Source organism: Myotis daubentonii, chromosome 11, assembly GCF_963259705.1.
Source record: "Myotis daubentonii chromosome 11, mMyoDau2.1, whole genome shotgun sequence".
Lineage (NCBI taxonomy): Eukaryota > Metazoa > Chordata > Mammalia > Chiroptera > Vespertilionidae > Myotis > Myotis daubentonii.
In genome coordinates, this window is record NC_081850.1 from 60,215,443 (window position 1) to 60,234,449 (window position 19,007).

The window sequence follows — 19,007 nt, forward strand, 5'->3', positions numbered from 1 at the left end:
CGCCCCAACCCCAACACCAGATTTATACAGGCAAAGATCACAAAGGTATTGATTACATCCCAAGGCTTGGAATGAGGAACCTGGTTTGCAAAAAAGCAGTTTACAGAAGCAGAAGCAGCATGTTATCTAAATTATTGTTTGGGGTCTCTGGATCACTGAATTGACAGAAACACATTATCTAGAGCCCTCGGGTATGGAATGAGGAACCTGGTTTGCAAAAAAGCAGTTTACTTAAGCATGTTATCTAAATTACAGTTTTTGGGTCTCCGAAACACTGAGTCAACAGGGACACGTTAACTGGAGCCCTCTGACCTTGGGATAATTGTGCTGTCCTTCCCAGGTAAAGGAAAATGTGCTTCTAAGACCAGTATGACCACAACCAATGGGATGATTTATATAATTCAGAAGATCAAAGTAACTTTTCTATTATTTTAGCAAGCAAATCAGTACAGAAGCCAAACAGCAGGGTTAACGTTAAACTATAGTTTCTACCTGAGATGATTGCTAACATGCTTCATAGGGTGTTCTAAAAATAGTTCATCAAATAGTAACTGACTTGCCTAAAGGACAGCTGTCCTTCCACCTACTTTACACAGCAATTGTTATATCCGTTTACGGACGTGAACTTGGCCTTCTAGGAGACAGCTGTTATAATTTCTAGACTTGAAGACTAGAGACCTGGTCAAGTTCCAAGTCTCTTATTTTAGTTGGAAGCGGGACACACTGTGAATTAAGATCTGGGAGAATGTCCACTATTCAGTGGCCTAATTTGCTGCTGTGTGATTGGCTAGTAGCCTCCCGAAAGAGATCCTTGCTTCATAGCCAGCGAAGGTGGGCAAAACACTGCAGTGTACAAAATGTGGCTATGACTCTAGAGCAGCCGTTCTCAACCTGTGGGTCGCGACCCCTTTGGCAGTCGAATGACCCTTCCACAGGGGTCGCCTAAGACCATCCTGCATATCAGATATTTACATTACGATTCATAACAGTAGCAACATTACAGTTATGAAGTAGCAACGAAAATAATTTTATGGTTGGGTCACAACATGAGAAACTATATTTAAAGGGCCAGAAGGTTGAGAACCACTGCTCTAGAGCATTTGCTAAACAGCTACGTTAAAAAACCCCCCACAAAACCAAACCAATGTAAGTCATGCTTGCAGCGCATACTCCCATGCAGCTCATACCTATCTAGCAGCTCATTATGCATTTCCAATTTCCTGGGCCAGCATAATCTGTTGACATATCAAATAAAAATATGTACCAAATGAAATTTGTGTTTTTCCTCCTTCTTGTTTCCAGTTCTCTGAATGTAACCATAATCCTACTCACCCATCCCCCATATCCATATCCTTGACAAGTTGAGTTGACATCCTGCTTATTCTGTTTCTACTGATATTTTCCCCCTACTCGGGTCCTATTGTCCTCAGTCTCCACTCCCTTCCCTTTTGCTTGGGCCCGTGAATACCCTCCATTTTCCCTGTCTCTTCTTAACAATCTATTCCCAATTTTGTTGCTTAATTGCACCTCCCACTCCTAAAACCCAGTTTAGCATAATGGTTGAGTTTGAATTCTGGCTCTGATTTGTACTGTTAACCTTTAGTGATCAAGGACTTAAGACTCTGGAGCCAAACCTCTTGATTTATGGTCTGCCTTTTAAGGACTTCTTTTCCTACCTCATTCTCACTTTGTGGTCTAGCCAAATACCTCCCACCATCTCTACCCCAGCTTTTAAAGGTCAGTTCACCTAACCACTTCCCTGAAATAATCTTCCTCTTCTAGGAACTGCCTTCGCATGGCTCCTATACTTCTCACTACCTGCTTTGTACAAATTAAATAAATAATTTTAAAAAAGAATTTCTCTTGGGAGAATACAAGTTTCTTGAGGGCAGGATATTAATTATAGTCTTTTTTATATCTCCAGTAAGTCATGGTGTGATTTACTGAAGATATAAAACTGTAGTTGATCAAGAAATATAGGCGAATGACATCAATTTACAAAAATAAATCCAACTCCGAGGGTCTTCCCTTTAGACTGCACGTGTCCAACATCATCTGAAGCAATAGATGAAAATGGGTGAATATAGTGTATGTAAATTAAATCTTTTAAAAAGCTGACTTAAAAATATTTCTTGAGGTTCCCACAAAGTTTTTGTGTATGTGGATTACATATCGATATTTAGCATATTGGAAATTATAACAGGAAAATTTTAAATAGTACTTTATTCATTTAAAAAATAATAAATGCACTAAATGTTAACATTAACAATGTCAAAATAAATTCACTATTTATGTCTTATTCATCTGCCCGTTCTCCTTGGCCTGGCACAGCTCCCAGCACGGAGGAGATGATGGACCCTTATTAGGAGAATTAATAGCTCAGGCCCCGCGGAAACAGCGGGAACCCCCTCACCCCGCCCACCCGCCGACCGCCCGCGAATGCGGTGGCTCTCGCCCCTCGGCCCCGCCCCTCCAGACCCTCGGCCCCGCCCCTCCGCGCCCGGACGCGGGTGCCAGGGCGCAGGCGCAGGCGCAGGGCGCCCGGAGGCCGCGCTGAAGAGCGCGCCTGAGGCTGCCCCGCCCCCAGCTCTCATCGCGTGAGCCGGGAACCCGTCACCCCGGCTGCTTGGGTCGCCGTGGTCGGTCGTCGTCATGGCCTCTTCGTGGGATGAGCTGACCATTTCCTTTTCTCACATGTCTATGTTCCCCTTCTTTGACATCGCCCACTACCTAGTATCCGTGATGGCGCTGAAGCGTCAGCCGGGTGAGTGCGGGGCGCCGCGGACCGGCCCCCTCAGGTGAGGACGGCCGAGCCGTCTCTGAGCCAGAGTCCTCTGGTCGAGCTGGAGGGGGGCCAGGGCCGGCTCCACCGGCCCCTCCGGTACAGGCGGGGAAACTGAGGCCGGAGGAGCGAGCTGGGGTCCGCAGCCCGGGAAGGGCTCCCGGAACGGGTGCCTGGGATGGGGGCGCTGCGGCTCCCAGGGTTCGCGCGGTCTCCTGCTGGTGCCACCGCTTCTTGCAAAGTGTTTAAAAAGTCACCCGGGGGCCCAGCTCCGCAGAGCGCGTCTGACCGAGTGGCTTGGAGGAGGGACCGTTTCGGATCGTTTTCCTTTTAGGAAGGTGTATAAACACTTACCCCAAAAGCTCCAGTCGGCACACCAGGCAGGCATGCCTCGCTTTATTGCGCTTTGCTTGATGGGGCGTGTTTTGTTTGGTTTTGTTTTGTTTCGTTTTACAGATCGAAGGCAGGACACCCCCCCCCCCCGCCCCCCCCCCCAGCAAAAGCATTGCCACCAGCTTTATTGCTTTACTTGCCTTATTGTGCTGAGGTCTGGAACTTGGGCTTGAGGATGACGCTGTACCGCTTATAGACGACTGGTTTTTCAAACTCTTGTACCTCGCAAATATTTCTCATTTACACTGAAGTTTATAGCCCAGTCTAAATCATTGTCCGGTAGGAGTTTTGACTTGGAAAAGGGGAATCTTATTTGTATTAAGGACAGATAATCTGCATAAGATACTGCTTCCTTGATTTGAAAAGAAGTACAATTTTCTCATGCCATGTTCAGTAGTTGGTATTTTCTTGTGTGGGCTGAGTCAGAGGTTCTCAAAGTGTGGTCCAGGAACCCCAGGGGTTCCTCGCACATGCAGGTCAAAATTATTTTCCTAATATGCAGATGTCCTTTTCACACTCATTTTCTCACACGTGTACCGTGGAGTTGTCCAGAGGCTACATAACCAGTGATACTGTAACATTGAATGCAGATACAAGACTCCAGCTGTTATCTATTTGAAGGTAGATCTTAGAGATTGGTAACATATAAAAGTGTGGCTTTTCTCTCTAAATGGTTTTTACTTTGGAAAATAGCTATTTTTCATGAAAAATACATTATTTATGTTAACATTTAGTGCATTTATTATTTTTAAAATGAATACATAAAGACCTATTTTAAATTATCCTATATAATAAAGAGCAAATATGCAAATGGTGGTCATGCCCTTGTGCCCTCACGCAGGGGCCAGGGGACCTGAGGCCGCACCCCCTGCCCCAGTGCCGGGGCCGGGGGAACCTGAGGCCGTGCCCTCCATCCCGGTGCGGGGGCTGGGGGACCTGAGGTTGGGCCTCCCTGCCCTGTGGGGCTTGACAGGGGTGGGGCTGGCTGGGTCTGAGTCTTGTGTGATTTCAAGGTGCATGTGGGTGGGTGGGGACTTGACTCTGGGTCCCGTGACGCGCCCCAAACTCTGACAGGAGGGAGATTTTCATATACATTTTTTCTAATTTTTCATCTCTGACACTTCTATTATAGAGAATAGGCAAATAGCAATATTAAAATATTTCCTCTAATTAATTCCCTTTTAATGTGCACGAATTTCATGCACCGGGCCACTAGTTTTATTATGATTTCTAATATTCTAAATGTTGATACATGAACCCACATAAGCAAAAGATCTTTGAGGTTTTAAATATTTTTTTTTCTTTTTAAGGGTAAAAATTTTATTTTTAAGGAATTTCATGCTGCACATTTTCAGTGAGTCACATAAGAAAGCAAAAATGTGCCTGGCTGGCGTTGCTCAGTGCTTGAGCATCGACCTATGAACCAGGTCACAGTTCGGATTCCCAGTCAGGGCACATGCCCAGGTTGCTGGCTCCATCCCCAGTAAGGGGCGTGCAGGAGGCAGCAGATCAATGATTCTCTCACTGATGTTTCTGTCTCTCCCTCTTCTTTCCTCTTTAAAATCAACAAAAATATCTTTAAAAAAAAGAAAGCAAAAATGTTATCCTCCCCGCATCCTAGAAATAAATAGGAAGGGCATAAAATTTCTTTTTAAATCACATTGCAAGTTTAGCACCAGCATCCAAAATGAACTGAAAAGGGGGGGGAGCATTTACTATATATTTCAGATTTCTTTGGTTGGGGTTCTCTCCATACGGTATTAATATTTCTTCTTTCAAATCGTATTACTGAAACAGTAAAAACCATGAAAAAAATATAAACCTAGTGATTGCTGAAACTGGGGGGGGGGGGGGGGGGCCTGCTTTCTTGTCTTCTGTGCAGGCATTCCCTGAAAAATAGCTGGAAACATTGGCTGACATTCTCCCTTTTGTGTTGGTTTCGTGAACAGTAATCATAAACATTCTAAAGTTCACATCTTGGATTTTAGTCTTCCTCTTTATTGCTTGTGTATTTCTTTTTTTTAAAAAAAAAATATATCTTACTGATTTTTTTACAGAGAGGGATAGAGAGTTAGAAACATCGATGAGAGAGAAACATCGATCACCTGCCTCCTGCACACTCCCCACTGGGGATGTCCCTGCAACAAGGTACATGCCCTTGACCGGAATCGAACCTGGGACCCCTGAGTCCGCAGGCTGACGCTCTATCCACTGAGCCAAACTGGTTATGGCGCTTGTGTATTTCTTTGGTGTTGGTAAGGTCATGGTCTGCTTTTTGTTTTACTGTTTGAATGGTCATTATTTGTTTAGGTCACTTGCTGATGGTGAAGGTGTCTAGGGAGCCTGGTGTTAAGAAGCACTGCTCTGCTAGGTGGCTGGAGCAGGGCTCTCAGATGGCGCTTCACCTGCCTTGGTCTCTTTGCCATCTGGTGAAGGAGCGTTAGCAGGATCGGGGCAATGCCGATACTTTTATGGGCACCAGTTTCCGTGGAGAAAAGATGGCTGGTTTGTACCATTAGCCACTGTTGATTCTCTTATCTTCAGCCTCTTCAGTGGGACAGCTGGGGTAGGTCATGGGTGAGGATGTCCCTTACGTTACCTTGGACAGTAAGTTGGATTTTGATGAACAGGTCCCTGAAGTTGCATCCGCTCTGGGACTCCATCTTTCATCTCTCCACTAGCATCACATCTAAGGAGATACGGTGGTTTCCCCCTTTTCTTTTTCCATGTGACTTGTGCTTCTTAAGCAGATATCATGGTGTTTAATAAATTTGTTTGTGTTTTTGTTTCTTTTTGATTTGCATTCTGTTGGGATGGGGAAAGACCCATGAGCGATGGTCAGAGGTCTGTCCCACGTGGTCAGGCAGGAACCACCACCGGTACTGAGGGCTGAGGGCTGTACTGGGGGCCCTGCAGCTGACTTGGGGCCCTAGAGAACTGCCAGTCAGTGGCAGGGGCGGTCAACCCTTTCACTGCTGCCACAAGAATTTTTTCTAAGTCAGGCTTTTTCAAGGTTTATCTTACATTATAGTCACCCTTTTATTTTATTTATTTTTTTAAAAAATATATATTTATTGATTTTTTAAAAATATATTTTATTGATTTTTTTAACAGAGAGGAAGGGAGAGGGATAGAGAGTTAGAAACATCGATGAGAGAGAAACATCGATCAGCTGCCTCCTGCACACCTCCCACTGGGGATGTGCCCGCAACCAAGGTACATGCCCTTGACCGGAATCGAACCCGGGACCCTTGAGTCGGCAGGCCGACGCTCTATCCACTTAGGGCTATAGTCATCCTTTTAAATGTAAAGTTCTACGATTTTGGAAAGGCAGCAGCATAGTTTTGCAATCTTTATGAATCCCCATGTAAAAACATACAGAAAAGTGTAAAAATCATAAATGTACAGCTCAATGAATTTTCATAGTGACTATCTATGTAATCAACATCTATAAAAATAGAACATTCATAATGCCCCCCAAGCCCCCTTTGTTATATGATGTTGTAAAGGGATTCTGCCCAGTGTGGGGTGGGAAAGGATGTCTCACAATTTACTTCTGTGTGTTTAGAGAATCTTAGATTGTCTTTTATGTTTTAATGGAAAGGAAAGTTAGAATATTTGAGCGACCTGACATAAAATATTGGTCAGGGAGTGTACTGTGGTAGAAAGAGCTCTTAAGGCCAGGAGACCAGTATTTACTTCAAACACTGACTGGGTAGCTTGGGTTATTTACTAGTACTAGTATTTGTGCAGTGAGTGAGCTGAACTAGAACACCAGCTGGGCAGTAGCCCCTTCTCAGGAGCCTCAGTTTTGACTCTACAATTCTAACTTCTGTTGGAGGGCAGGAGAGTTGACAGAGACCTAAAGCAAGACTGTGGTAGTGTACTCTTCATCTTGCCCGGTAAAAGCAAAGTGTTTCTGTGCCGGGAGCCGGTCCATCCTTGCTGTTTCAAGGGACCTGGCATATATGGCATACTATTCTTAATATGTTTGCTCACCTTCTTGGCGCTATGTGTTTTAACCAAGGTCACTTCTCTGAGAAAGGTTGTTTCCCCAGGTAGGGATTTTCCCCTGAAGTTAGGGAGGGAATAAAACCCCTTAACTAAGTGCCAGGCGGGTAATTAATCACTTTAACTACGAACAATCATGCTTAAGCTACATAATCTTTACTCCCTGGAATGGAGATAAGAAACGCTCTAATCTTTGGAATAGAGATTGATAGGATTGGAATCAACTGGTATAAATACAGATGTAACAAGACAATAGGAGACAGAACCTAGACAGAACCTAGACACAGAACCTACACAGAACCTAGAGACAGAAGAACTTCACTGGGGAGTACATGGCAGAAGATCCTGGACAGAAACTGGACACAGAACCTAGAGACAGAACCTAGCGAGAGAACCAGGCTGAAGAACCTAGAGACAGAACCTGGCCACAGAACCTGGATAGAACATGGCAAGAGAACCTGACTAGAACCTGGTGGCTGAACCTGGCAGAAGAACCTAGAGACAGAACCAGGCTGGAGAACCTAGCGAGGGAACATGGCTACAGAACCTGGCTGGAGAACCAGGAGAACCTGGCTGGAGAACCTAGCAAGAGAACATGGACACAGAACCTGGCTGGAGATCCTAACCAGAACTTCGCTGGAGATCCTGACCAGAACTTGGCTAGAGATCCTGGCTAGGCTGCTGATCAACTGAACGCTGCCTCCGTGTCATTCCTTCTTCGCCGACTCCATCCACACCTTTGGGGACCCCTGGACCTGCTGGGGTTGGACCCCAGCATTTCTGGGATTCTTTGCACGTTAATATGGAGAAAAAAACATTTGCTTACTAGGTTACAGGGGTTATTTTGTTTTGTTCCAGTAACAATGTGGCATCTGGAATACCGGCTGCAATTGGAGTCACTGCCTGTCTACATTTATGATTATGGTAATCAGTCCTTCTCCGAATTCATCCGTCTTTTCTATAGACCAAACAGGCAAGTTGAATGGCACATGATAGCTATCACCATCTTTTCATTTTTCATGTTTTTGGTTATGGCACCCATCTTTGTGGTATTGCTTTTTAAAAATATCTCGAAGGATTTCTACATGACCATTCCTACCATAATGATCTTTGGATCTGAGGATCAATTTAGGTATTGTGCCAGTTGCCAAATATATCTATTCATGTTATATATTAAGGAACTAGAGAAATAACCACAGGTGAGTGGGTGTTGGTTTTATTTGGCCCACTATGATTCAAACCTGATCCAAAACTCCTGGAATCTACTGTGTTATAATTTTGATGAAAAGCATACTTGAGGCATATGAGGTAGACTATGTTGTTAATTTTTCTCCTTTTAAGGAGATAAATCTATAGGCAAAAACTAGGGCAAAAGTTCACTAATATACAGTTTAAAAATACTTAAAACCTGGAGCTGAGACTTTAAGAAAGCTAGAACTGCTTATTTCTGGAAGTCATCAGTCACCAGCAAGCTAAATGTTAACTGTTTGGAAAATAGCTACAGTGCAACTAGTTCTTCAAAATAGGCACACACTGTAGAACTAAAACAGATTGAGTACATAAAATAAAAAAGTCATGTATGCAATATATCGAAAAATATTTTCCCAAGCTTTGTTATACCTAAGTCAATGAAACATTTTCATACATAGTCTAATGATTCATTTTGGGCAGAGCCTGGGATTATTTTGTAGATGTGCTTTCAAGTGAATTTATGGGAATAGAATGTGACTTAATTTTTTTTTAGCTTTCATTTAATAATGAAAATATTTTAATTATTATTTTTCAATTGCAGTTGACATACAATATTATATTAGTTTCAGGTATGTACCCCAGTGATTAGACATTAAATAACTTACTAAGTGATCATCCCAATAAATCTACCCATCTGACACCATATATAGTTAGAATATTGATTATATCCCCTATGCTGTATTTTTATATATACATCCCATGATTATTCTGTTACTACCAATTTGTACGTGTTAATCCCTTCACCTTTTACACCCAACCCCAAGCCTCCATTCCATCGGGCAACCGTCAAAATGTTCTCTGTATATATGAGTCTGTTTCTGTGCTGTTTTGTTTGTTTATTTTGTTTTTTAGATTCGACTGTTGATATGTATTTATTGCCATTTTATTGTTCATATTTTTGCTCTTTTTTATTTTCTTTTTTTTTTCTTCTACATCTTTTTAAAGAAGACCCTTTAATATTTCATGTAATACTGGTTTGGTGATGAACTCCTTTAGCTTTTACTTCTCTGGGAAGCTCTTTATATGTCCTTTGATTCTAAATGATACCGTTGCTGGGTAGAGTAATCTTAATTATAGGTCCTTTCTTTTCATAACTTTGAATATTTCTTGCCAATCCCTTCTGGCCTGCAAAGTTTCTGTTGAGAAATGAGCTGACATTCTTATGGCTCTTGTAGGTAATTGACTGATTTCCTTTTGCTGCTTTTAAGATTCTTTGTTTTTAACCTTTTACATTTTATTTTATTTTTTAATATATATATATTTTATTGATTTTTTACAGAGAGGAAGGGAGAGATAGAGAGTTAGAAACATCGATGAGAGAGAAACATCGATCAGCTGCCTCCTGCACATCTCCTACTGGGGATGTGCCCGCAACCCAGGTACATGCCCTTGACCGGAATCGAACCTGGGACCTTTCAGTCCGCAGGACGACGCTCTGTCCACTGAGCCAAACCGGTTTCGGCTAACCTTTTACATTCTAATTATGATATATATGTCTTGGTGTGGGCCTCTTTGGGTTCATCTTGGTTGGGACTCTGTGCTTCCTGGACTTCTATGTCTATTTCCTTCACCGAGTTAGGGAAGTTTTCTGTCATTTTTTTCAGAGACTAGGTTTTAATTTTCTTCCTCTCTTTCTTCTCCTTCTGGCACCCCATGCTGCAAATGTTGGTATATTTGAAGTTGTCCCAGAGGCTCCTTACACTATTTTCATGTTTTTGGGTTCGTTATTCTTTTTGCTGTTCTGATTGGGTATTTGTTTCCTTGTATTCCAAATTCCTAATTTGATTCTCAGCTTCATCCATTCTACTGTTTATTCCCTGTAAATCATTCTTCACTTCAGTTAGTGTATCCTTCATTTCTGACTGGTTCTTTTTTATGGTTTCCATGTCCTTTTTTTAATTATTATTAATATATTTTATTGATTTTTTTCACAGAGAGGAAGGGAGAGGGATAGAGAGTTAGAAACATCGATGAGAGAAACATCTATCAGCTGCCTCCTGCACACCTCCCACTGGGGATGTGCCCGCAACCAAGGTACATGCCCTTGACTGGAATCGAACCTGGGAACTTTCCATCTGCAGGCTGACGCTCTATCCACTGAGCCAAACTGGTCAGGGCTCCCATGTCCTTTTTTATGCTGTTGAGCTTCTTTCCAAGTTCATCTACTTTCCCCCTAAGTTCATTGAGCATCCTTATAGCCAGTGTTTTGAACTTTGCATTTAGTAGATTGCTTGTCTCCATTTTTTTCTCCGGGAGATTTGTTCTGTTCCTCCATTTGAGACATGTTTATTTTTCCCCTCATTTTGACAGCCTCCTTCTGTTTGTTTCTATGTTTCAAGTAGAGCTGCTGTGTCTCCTGGACTTGATAGAGTGGCCTAATATAGTAGGTGTCCTATAGGGTCCATTGGGACTGGCTCCACGTTTACCCCATCTGGGCATTCCAGGTGCGCCCTCTTGTGTAGGCTGTGTACACCCACTTGTGGTTGAGCCCTGATTGCTGTTGGCACATCAGTGGGAGGGATTTATCCCCAGGTCGATTGGCTACAAGGACTGGCTGCCACCACTGTGGAGGATCAGTTGTGCTGGGGCCCACCCCACAGAGCAGGACTTACTTCAGCAGTGCTCTGGTGCCCGCTAAGTCCACCCCTTGAGTGGGTTCCTTGTAGAGGTGGTTGGGTAGTGCCTTGACAAGAAGCTGTCCACTGGGTATGCTGGCTCTGGGGCCTCCCAGGTGGTATAGGCCAAGGTCAGCTACTGCCTGTGTTTGGCCTAGGGCCACCAGCATAAGCTACAAAGCGATCTGCAGATGGTTGCTATTTGTGTTGGGCTTGGAGGTGCCCAGGCGAGGTCAATCTGTGAACCAAGGTTGGCTGCCTGTAGCGCCAGGCCTGTAACCACTTAGGCGAGAGATATGGGCATGCCAAGGCCAAGTGCTACTTGTTTGAGAGATTTCAGGAAAGTCTGAAGCATGAGCCAAGACATGCCTTTTGTATGGAAAAGCCACTGGAAAATAGCTTGGGTGAGCCCCCAAGTTGGGTGGGATGGGTTCTCAGGAAATCAACAGGGCAGGGTGAACAATGTTAGCCAGGTTGATGGAGACTCAGATATGGCGCCCTCCTGTCGGCCCTGTGGGGGAAGGGTTCATAAAAGGAACAATGGCCTCTGTTAGCACTTCTGTCTGGGAGAAAGCTGCCTCTCCAGCTCTTGCCTTGATGGCAGATAGTTTATTTCTTCCCTCCGTGTCCCTGGTGTCTTTTCAAGCTGCTGCCCCGTGCTAGAACTCAGAGGGAGTAGATCCGATTAGTCTATTTAAGAGAAACTGCCTGGGACTCAGCCCTCCCTGTCACTCAGCCACAATCCCCACTGTTTTTTACAGCCATAAGTTATGGAGACTTATCTTCCTGGCACTGGAACACTGGCCTGGGGTGCCTGGTGTGGGGCTGGGACCCCTTGCTCTTCAGGGGGCATCTTGGCAGCAGAGACAATCCTCCCAATTTTTACCTACCACATGTGGATGTGGGACCAGCCCATTTCTCTCTCTGACCCTCATACTAGTCTCAGTGTGTCTTCTTCTGTATAACCTTAGTTGTAGGACTTCTGTTCATCCAGATTTCAGGTGGTTCTGAATGGTGGCAGTTCTGTAGTTTAGTTGTATTTTTTATGTGGTTGTGGGAGGATGGGAGTACTGCATTTATCTATGCTGCCATTTTGACCGAAAGCCTCTCATAATGAAAATATTTTGATGTTAAAGTTCATAGGTGATTATATGTATGTACTTTAAACATCTTATACTTTGAATTAGATTCATATGCCAATGTGACAAATTTTGCTGAGAGTTTTGGGGAAAATAATTCTATTGAATTATTGTCACAAACATTTACATTCCAGATAGGACAGAATTTTCTCTTTAATTTTTATTTATTAATAAAAATTTTTTTTGGATCTTCACCTGAGGATATATTTTTATTTTTAGAGAGAGAGGAAGAGAGAAAGAAAGAGAGGGAGAGGTGAGAGAAACATTAATCAGTTGCCTCCTGTAAGTGTCACAACCATGGATCAAAGCTGCAACCTAGGTATGTGCCCTGACTGGGAATTGAACTGCAGCCTTTTTGTATACGTGACAATGCTCCAATTAACTTATCCACTCAACCAGGGCAAGAATTTTCTCTTTTAAATGTCAGTATGTTAAAAATAAAATAATGTATTCTAATTAACATGCTTGTTCCTTAGCTAAGAAGTACATATTTGTTTTAAAAATGAGAAGAAATTAAAAATATCACATAAACTATTTTTTGTTATCAAATATTTTTTTGTATGCTCTAAAGATATGCAAGCTATCTCTGTTTAACTTTCTATATTTTCATAGTTTAACTTCACATTAAACTAATTTTGATACCAGTATGGTATATACAAAGAAACATAGCATCCAAAGAACTTTATCATAAATTCCTCTTAATGTAAAATGTGTTACCATAGTGTGTGTACTGAAAAGAGTGTTATAGAAAGGCCAGTTTGAGTTAGAGAAATTTTTCTAGGTGACATAATTTTGAAAATTAGGACTGATGTGAGGGAGACCCTCCCTTCAACTCTGTTCTTTTCTTTTTTCCCTAATAAGATCTTAGTTTCAATGATTTAAGACTGGTTGGTGTTATAAGTACTTTTTCAGTGCCATGATGTGCCTTTCTCATCCCTACTTTGCAATAAGAGCTCAAAAGAATTATAGCTTGGGCTCAGAGAACTGAGTCAGAAGCAGCCCAAGGGTTGCATTTTGCATACCTCTTTTTTTCTGCTGTCAATGATCAATCCACTCAGCAGACAAATCAACAGAGTCTATGCCATGTCCTAGGTAATAAATACATGTTTTTATGTATATTCACTCATCTTAAATCCTTATAAGTTATGCATTTTTCCCATTTTATGGAAGTTGAAATTTAAGCTTGGAGGTTGGAGGGTGTATAAAAAGATCACAAAACTGGTGTGCAATCATAGCAGCCTTTCTCACTTGTGATACAATTACGGGAAATTAATTGTAATATAAATAAATAAATAAATAAATAAATAAATAAATAAATAAATAAATAAATAAGAAAGCAAACAAATTGTTGTGCTCACTACAAAGGGTAAGTGCTGGAACCAGGATTTATTTGTGGGCAATTAAGCTCTAGATGACATACTCTTAAAAAAACATTTTGTTTTTATTTTTTTAGAGAGAGAGGAAGAGAAAGTGATAGAGAGATAGAAACATTGATGAAAGAGAAACATTGATTGGCCACCGCCTATACACCACCGACTGGAGATTGAGCCTGCAACCAGGCATGTGCCCTGACCGGGAATTGAACCATTGATCTCTTGGTTCATGGGTTGATACTCAACCTCTTAGCCACACTGGCTGGGCATAGACTCCATACTATTAAGCAGTCTCTATTGCCTTTCAACATGAGGATTGCTCAGTATGGCAGCGAGTGTCCACTGACCAGAAGATCACACTGTGCTGACTAACCAATGTAAGCAGTCGTCACTGTATGCGGCAATCCTGAACAGTGCCTAGACACATATTTAGATAGATAACTACATACATGTATTTAGGGAAATAGTGGTATTAGCTTTAAAGACAAGCATGATCATGTGTCATCAAAATAACTCTAAAAATTCTTTGGCTTATTGCTACACTGGAGATTGACATCCTGTCTTTTAGTAAGTTTCTTGTAACTAATTTTTCTTCCAGATTGGAACAGGTCACCATTTCTTGAGTTGTCACCAGATGGGTATCATTAAACCTTGACATCACTTCTCTTGACAGGATGTGTACACCACAGAAAATTCACATCTGCCAACTCATGTTCATTCCCGGGCACATTTTGTTGTGTGGAATGGTGGGTTGCACTATTTAAATATTTATATCTCTTTTGTTTTTTTTCTCCTGAGTATATATGAATGCATTCCCATGTTAATACAAGTATGATGATGTTATTGTACTGAATTTGCATATACATTTTCATAGTTACTTTGTTTTTCATTTTTGCATAAGTGAGCTTCCCCCTAAGACAGTGGTTCTCAACCTTCTGGCCCTTTAAATACAGTTCCTCATGTTGTTACCCAACCATAAAATTATTTTTGTTGCTACTTCATAGCTGTAATGTTGCTTCTGTTATGAATCATAATGTAAATATCTGATATGCAGGATGGTCTTAGGCGACCCCTGTGAAAGGGTCGTTCAACTGCCAAAGGGGTCGCGACCCACAGGTTGAGAACCGCTGCCCTAAGAGGTAACAATAGTTAATAGTTTGGTTGCATATTATTGCAGACCTAATTTTATGTATTACTTACATGTGTATGTACCTATAGAAATATTTGGTTTTCTGTTTTCCCCCCCATTAATAATTTCTTCCTGTACATATTATTTATATACATATGTTTTTCTTTTTGTCCTGTAAAGTTGCTACATTCTTTTGAATAGATGCATTGCATTCCTCAGATAGGATATGACATAATGTGTTAGAATCTTGTTTAAATATACAGATAATAAATGAACATTTTATTTTAAATAATTCAAATACAATTAAATAATATAATCAATAAATTTAAAGCCACTTGATCATCTTCCCAAATCCCAAGCTTTTCTCAAGAGATAAGAGTTAACATTTGATGCCCTAACCGGTTCGGCTCAGTGGATAGAGCATTGGCCTGCGGACTCAGGGGTCCCAGGTTCGATTCCGGTCAAGGGCATATGCCTTGGTTGCGGGCACATACCCAGTGGGGGGTGTGCAGGAGGCAGGTGAATTGATGTTTCTCTCTCATCGATGTTTCTAGCTCTCTATCCATCTCCCCTCCTCTCTGTAAAAAATCAATAGAATACATTTAAAAAAAAAAAGAAAGAGTTAACATTTGATTTATTGCACACCTGTTCTGGGTATTGTGTGTATCTGTATGTTCCTAGAAATTAATTACAGGAAAAAAACTGAAAAACACATTCACATGGAGACTAAATAAATAACATGTTACTGAACCATGAATTGGTTGTCAATGAGATCAAGGAAGACATTAAAAGACACCTTGAGAAAAAAAAAAAAGATGCCTTGAGAGATATGAAAATGAAAACACAACAACCAAAAATCTATGGGACACAGTGAAAGCAGTCCTAAGAGGGGAATTTGTAGCAATATTAGCCTACCTCAAGAAATAATAAAAATATCAAATAAACTATTTAACCTTATAACTAAAGGAACAGGAAAAAGCCCAAAGTAAAGAGAAGGAAGGATAGGATAAAGATTAGAATAGAAATAAACAAAATAGTCTAAAAAAACAGTACAAAAGATCAGTGAAACCAAGAGCTGATTCTTTGAAAACAAACAAAATTGACAAACCTTTAATCATATTCATCAAGAAAAAAAGAGAGAGGACCCAAATAACTAAAAAAAATTAAAGAGAAGTAACAACTGACATCAGAGAAATACAAAGGATTATAAGAAAATATGAGCAACTGTATGCCAACAAATCAGACAATCTGAAAGAAATGGATTTATTCCTAGTTACATACATTCTTCCGAAACAAAATCTGAACAGACTACAACTAATGAAACCAAAGCAGTGATCAAAAAAACTCCCAACAAATAAATGTCCTGTACTAGACGGCTTCACAGGTGAATTTTGCCAAAAATTTAAAGAAAAACTAACACCTATCCTTCTCTAGCTATCCCAAAAAATTCAAGAGGAGGTAGGACTTCCAAGGTCATTTTATAAGGCCAACATTATTCTAATTCCAAAACCAGATAAGGACACTACAAAGAAAGAAAATATAGACCAATATCCCTGATAAACATAGATGCAAAAATCCTTAGCAAAATATTAGCAAATTGAATCCATCAGTACTTAAAAAGATCATACACCATGATCAAGTGGAATTTATTCTGGGGATGCAAGGTTGATACAATATCCACAAAACAGTTATTATGATGCATCACAAACAAAATTAGGATAAAGATCATATGGCCAGTTTGCTCAATGTTTGGAGCGTTGGCCCATGGACCAAAGGGTCTTGGGTTCGATTCCTGGTCGGGGTGTGTGCTGGAGGCAGCCAAACAATGTGTATTTCTTATGTTGATGTTTCTCGCCCCTCTCCCCTGTCCCTCCCTCCACTCTGTCTGAAAAATCAATGGAAAAAAATCCTTGGGTGAGGATTAAAAAAGAAAAGATCATGTCATATCAATAGATGCAGAAAAAGTATTTGACAAAATGCAGTACCCATCTGTAATAATAAAAGTATAATATGCTAATTAGACCGGATGTCCTTCTGGATGAAGCCGCGGTGGGCGGGGGCCGAGGCAAAGGTGGCTGCTGCAGCTAGAGTGGCCGAGCCCCTTGCACAAATTTCGTGCATCAGGCTTCTAGTTTATGATAAAAAACTCAGCAAAGTGGGAATAGAGAGGAACATACCTTAACATAATAAAGGCTATTATATAAGACAAATGCATACTCAGTGGGGGAAAACCAAAAGTGTTTCCCTTCAGATCAAGAAGAGCAAGACAGGGTTGTTCACTTTCACCACTCTTATTCAACACTAGATGCCTGGTGCACAAAATTCGTGCAAGAGTAGGCCTTGCTTCCCCCAGCTGCTGGCACTGGCTTCCCTCTAGCACCTGGGACCTGGGCTGGCTTCCCTATGGCTGCCCGCAGGCACCCGGGACCCAGGCAGGCTTCCCTCTGGCCGCCTGCAGGCACCTGGGACCTAGGCTTCGCTCCTGCTCTGGCTTTGTCCAGAATGACGTCCGGAAGGACGTCTAGTCTAATTAGCATCTTACCCTTTTATTATTATAGATAGTGCTGAAAGTCCTAGCTGCAGCATTCAGAGACATTTTGGAATGATGTAAATATCTGTTCCTCATCAACTTTTTGCCTTTGGGTTTATTTTATTCTATTTCTAGCCTGTCATGTTGAAAGCTTAGTTTATTTCGACTTTCATTTTTTTTTAAAGTACTTAAGATTACACATTTTTGCCAAAACCGGTTTGGCTCAGTGGATAGAGCGTCGGCCTGCGGACTGAAAGGTCCCAGGTTTGATTCCGGTCGAGGGCATGTACCTGGGTTGCGGGCACATCCCCAGTGGGAGATATGCAGGAGGCAGCTGATCGATCTTTCTAGCTCTCTATCTCTCTCCCTTCCTCTCTGTAAGAAAATCAATAAAATATATTTAAAAAAAAAAGATTACACATTTTTCTTAATACAGTAGATCCTCAGGTTACATCAGAGATCCGTTCCTATGGCATGATGTAATGTGATTTTCGCCGTAAGTTGGAACCCACCTACATAAGCACCTACGTCACTCACATGGAGCACTTACACAGCAGTAATAAAGTGAACAGTAAAAAAATTTTTTTAAAAAGATAACAATTCCTGACCTTTACTTGTGGTAAATAAATAAGAAACATAAAGCACATGTGTACATACATCAAAATGATGGAACTTTTTTTTTTAATAAATAAATGGGAGATGGCGACGTAACCATGAAACGACACACGTCGAGTCCGATGTAGCTCGAGGACTGCCTGTATATCTTTTTGACATATCAACTGGGAGTACTTACAGTAGGGTTGGGAATGAAAGGAAATAGTAGGTGTGGATATTGTTTACGCTACTAGGAAACTGGCGATAAGCCTGAACAGAGTTGTTTTTTTTTTAAATATATCTTATTGATTTTTTACAGAGAGGAAGGGAGAAGGATAGAGCGTTAGAAACATCGATGAGAGAGAAACATCAATCAGCTGCCTCCTGCACACCCCTACTGGGGATGTGCCCGCAACCAAGGTACATGCCCTTGACCAGAATCGAACCTGGGACTTTTCAGTCTGCAGGCTGATGCTTTATCCACTGAGCCAAACCGGTTACGGCTGAACAGAGTATTTTAATGTTGCCCAAACCACCCATGTCTTAACAAATGTTTTTAGTCTTGATTTAAAGAACAAAAGATATTCATGATGATTGTGATTGTCATACCCATGAGTAGTGATACATTTTGAAAATTATGAAATTAGAAAGTTGCTGTTTCTTTAGTGCTACTGGTATTTTGGGAGTTATTTAATATACAACTCTCTCATATCATTTTTACTTTACTATTTCAGGAGCAGTGGCGGTGGCATGGAAGAATCCTATTTCAAGTTGGTTTACTGCTATGCTCCACTGTTTTGGTGGAGGAATTTTATCCTGTTTACTGCTTGCAGAGCCTCCATTGAGGTTTCTTACAAACACCACTAATATATTACTGGCATCTTCAATCTGGTAAGTTGCCTTTTGGTGAACTATTAGTTATTTAAAACCTTGTTTTGTAAATTATTCGTAAATGAAATTTTTTTCTTTAAAAATATTTTATGAAAAAAAAATATTTTATGTTATTGAAAAGTTAATGAATATGCAAAGGAAGGAGCTCAAATAATCCCAAAGGTTTTATGTGCAAAGTATGTTTCTTTCTTACCGTTCTTCTCTCTTATTCTCTTCCAGAGGCAGTATTGTTACCATTGTCTTAATGTATCTTTAGTGGAAGCATTTCAAATATGAAAGACCATCAAATATTTGGCCCC

The 19,007-nt window shown here is 41.2% G+C and overlaps 1 protein-coding gene across 4 annotated transcripts in view; it reads left to right on the plus strand.

Moving 5' to 3' along the window:
- Window positions 1-2,533: 2,533 nt before the first annotated feature.
- The window catches only part of TMEM38B (transmembrane protein 38B), a 47,488-nt gene continuing 31,014 nt past the window's right edge, over window positions 2,534-19,007 (plus strand). Inside the window, exons 1-3 of one of the 4 annotated variants that reach the window (XM_059657545.1) lie at window positions 2,626-2,764; window positions 14,163-14,310; window positions 18,552-18,708. In XM_059657545.1, the coding sequence (XP_059513528.1) occupies window positions 18,602-18,708 (107 nt within the window). In that variant the 5' untranslated portion in view covers window positions 2,626-2,764; window positions 14,163-14,310; window positions 18,552-18,601. Of the gene's footprint in view, window positions 2,799-14,162; window positions 14,311-18,551; window positions 18,709-19,007 lie in introns of all 4 variants that reach the window. The other 3 variants (XM_059657546.1, XM_059657544.1, XM_059657548.1) reach the window with 3 other exon arrangements.